At 38.3% G+C, this 3,676-nt stretch overlaps 1 protein-coding gene across 3 annotated transcripts in view; it reads right to left on the bottom strand.

The window, feature by feature from the left end:
• LOC106868452 (protein transport protein Sec31A) overlaps positions 1–3,676 on the bottom strand; it is a 58,759-nt gene that overhangs the window by 47,433 nt on the left and 7,650 nt on the right. For all 3 annotated transcript variants that reach the window (XM_052968152.1, XM_052968154.1, XM_052968153.1), the window contains exon 3: positions 1,022–1,111. In XM_052968152.1, coding sequence (XP_052824112.1) covers positions 1,022–1,111 — 90 coding nt within the window. The remainder of the gene's footprint in view (positions 1–1,021; positions 1,112–3,676) is intronic.

Genomic DNA, 3,676 nt, shown 5'->3' with positions numbered 1-3,676 from the left:
TAGACAGTGTCACGTGACAACTTGCTGGGGCAGCCTGCTAGAGCCTAGCAGCAGGTATAAAAAGGGGAATTTGACAAGACAGTCAGTCGGACGCTGACACTCGTTGATCCTGCATCGAAGAGGCCAGGGAATAGAAGAAAGAAGACATGCACCCAACACCAGAGCTGAAGACACCTCCGAAAGTGGGGGCCCCACCACGTCAAAACAGTAGAGGAGTAGGGGCCGAAACTGGACGTGGTTCCTCCTGATGATGTCTTGAGCTAACTGGATCCTATAAAGGAGCTGTTGTGGTAGCAGACCATGAAACATGGTTGAAATTCCTTCCATACTTTTTAGTTAAACAATAATTACATAATGTATGTTATTTTAAAACATAATTAAACCTCAGTGATGGAGAAGAAATGAATTGGCAGCAATAACAGATAGATAAAAACTTCTCCATTTTTTTATATAAGGAAATGCAAAATGTTTATCATTAATTATGACTTAACTGATGAGATTTTCATGTAAATAGTATTAGATATCATGAGCACCAATTTGAGACAAATAAATAACAACAGGCCCACTGATAGATCTTGAATTTTACAGCTATATGCTTACTAGTTGGCTGTGTTACTGATGACTCATGGAGCACATCTCAAATTGGTGCTTATGTCTAATAATGTTTAGTAATACATTAGGAAATGAAATTTTTGCAGAGATCATTCATTGTTATAATAAATTATAAATATGGAGATACTAATGCAATATATCACTACATAGGAAGACCCAATATAGTATTTATACATATTCATATATTACATGAGGAGATAATAAAGCAACACAAATGAATAATCAGAAGATATTGTTATAGCACAGAAACAATATAAAGGAACACTAATGCAGTACATAAACTACAAGAAGAACCAACACTGATGAACAAAGGTTACACGAGGAGGTTAATAATTAGTGAAATAAGGGTATACAGAGACATTCACACAGTGAAAACCTGTTACTGAGATGCATAAAAATTACACTATACCTGTGTTCTGAAGGTACTGATCCAACCATTGGCATTTGCAAGTCATTTTCTGCCAAGTTCAGTTTATATATTTCAAGAGCAGCTGATGTACTGAAATTTAAAAGAAGAAGGTTTTAATTTCACAATTGTACTGGTTTGTCAAGTGAATTGATCTGAGATTAGATTGTGTTGAAAGTGAAACAATTATATTGTTGTAAGACTGTCATGATAGCCATTTAAAACACACATACACACTGATATATTCAAATTTGTTGTACTTTATGATAGTACTAAATGCTATAAAATGTCAAAATATTTTGTCGGTCATTTGACAATTCCCGTACACGCAGATTATTAATCCTGTAGCACTCAGATTACACTGTCAACTATAATTCACATTGTTTTGAATTTATTATGCATTATCTTGTAGCTTCAAGAGTTTGATGATATGATTGTTATTTTTAGAATGACATTGTAGGGTATGTGTAAGAGGCTGGATCTGGCTGGTTTGAATGTAGAAGAGGTAGAATATTCAGGCCAGATAAGGCCATTTTAAATGACACATGGTTAAACATGCAATGGAATTCTGTCTATGATAGTATATTTTACATTTTAAATAGCTATACTTATTGCTGTATGATGTAATTGTTATTATAAATATTAAGATACAAAACACTGTACTGGAATATACCAGAATGATTATGAGTTCATTCAAAAGATTGGATTTTATAGAGGCTGGTTCAAAACATGAGCTGTTGTTTATCAAACTGTGCCTTCAGTAGATGGGAAGAGACTAGACAGTTTAACTTGTATCCTGTGGGAGACATGGCCAGTGTCTCCATACATTTGTAGTGGATAGATACGTGTAGACATATATCCTCTATATTGCATCTAGTAGTGCAACACAGAACAATGCAAACACATCAAACATACCAAATAATAAAATGCACCAAGAGTTTTAAACTGCAGCATTCAAGACCACATGCTATAACTAAATATACAACGAATGATGAAATCTGTAACTGATGCACTGAAACAAAAGACAATGTATGCAAACATTTATTTCTTTACCAAGGAACTTCAGTGGCTATGGATAGCATGAAAGTGTTGTTAAGAAGTTTGATTCCTAACCACATGGATTTGGGTTCAGTTCCATTGCGTGGCAACTTGGGCAAGAGTTTTCTACTATCTATGTATGTATAGGCGCAGGAGTGGCTGTGTGGTAAGTAGCTTGCTTACCAACCACATGGTTCCAGGTTCAGTCCCACTGCGTGGCACGTTGGGCAAGTGTCTTCTGCTATAGCCTCGGGCCAACCAAAGCCTTGTGAGTGGATTTGGTAAATGAAAACTGAAAGAAGCTCGTCATATATATATATGTATGTATGTATGTGTGTGTGTGTTTGTCCCCCCAACATCGCTTGACAACCAATGCTGGTGTGTTTACGTCCCCGTAACTTAGCGGTTCGGCAAAAGGGATCGATAGAATAAGTACTAGGCTTACAAAGAATAAGTCCTGGGGTCGATTTGCTGGACTAAATGGCGGTGCTCCAGCATGGCCACAATCAAATGACTGAAACAAGTAAAAGAGTATGTACATATATCCCTGACCCACTTCCTATTGACATCCATTCCTCATTCTTATCATCTATACCCCACCCCGCCTGCTATCCATTTCTAACTCTCTTCCCACTTTTAATCCTACCTTCATCATACATATCACATGTCTCTCCATCACACTCCAATCAACTGTGTTATTCTACTGCTCTAAGAAATGAAAGCAGAACCTTTTACTATAAACCACACCATATCACACACTCTATACTGCTCGTCACCACTCTCTGTGCTATCCCTAATCATCATCCACCCTTCAATGTTATCATCTCCTACTCGTATTTACCATCCCACCTCTGTTCCCCATTCACTACATTCCTCCCCGATATATGTCTATCCCACTTCACCCCATGTATATATTAACATCACTCTCCTTCAATACTTTTACAACCTTACCCAACACTCTCCTTGATTTTTCTATATTCACACCCTTTTATACATCTTATGGGTATGTTACCGTGAGGGGATGTTCCAGCACCTTCTCTTCTCTATGTTTTGTAAGCTCTTAGCTCTACTCCAGCCTCCTCTATCTATCCATGTAAAATGCAAGGTTGCCATGAAAGTCCTCCACAAACAGTAGACCTGTTCCTGCTCTCCATATCATACTTTAACCTCTCGACACCTTGCTTAAAACAACCACTCTATCTCCTACCAGTCAACTGGGCACTCCAGTCTTGCAAGCTGAGGCTATTTTTGCCGGTGCAGAAGCCAGTCCACGTGAGTCCAAATACTTAAATGTACATTGAGAGTTTGTCTTAGCCTGTTTGCCTTTAGACGGTTGATTCCTGTTGTTATTATCAGTGTATATTGCCGATTTAAATAAGTTTTGACTTATTTCCAGCAGGTAGACATGCACACCGACAATGCACATCCAGCAAAGCATATTGGCTTCATTTCTCTCAAGCCTATGCATGTCCTTGGCTGTCATGGCTCATGTTTCACTGCCATGCAGCATAGTTGTTCACACACAGGCATCATGTAATTTGCCTTTCGCTCTGAGGGAGAGGCCCTTTGTTGCAAGCAGGGGCAGAAGCTCTCTGAACCTTGCCCAGCTTATTCTTATTC

The sequence above is a fragment of the Octopus bimaculoides genome, chromosome 5, assembly GCF_001194135.2.
Source record: "Octopus bimaculoides isolate UCB-OBI-ISO-001 chromosome 5, ASM119413v2, whole genome shotgun sequence".
NCBI classification, from domain to species: domain Eukaryota; kingdom Metazoa; phylum Mollusca; class Cephalopoda; order Octopoda; family Octopodidae; genus Octopus; species Octopus bimaculoides.
This window is presented reverse-complemented; position numbering and strand designations above follow the sequence as displayed.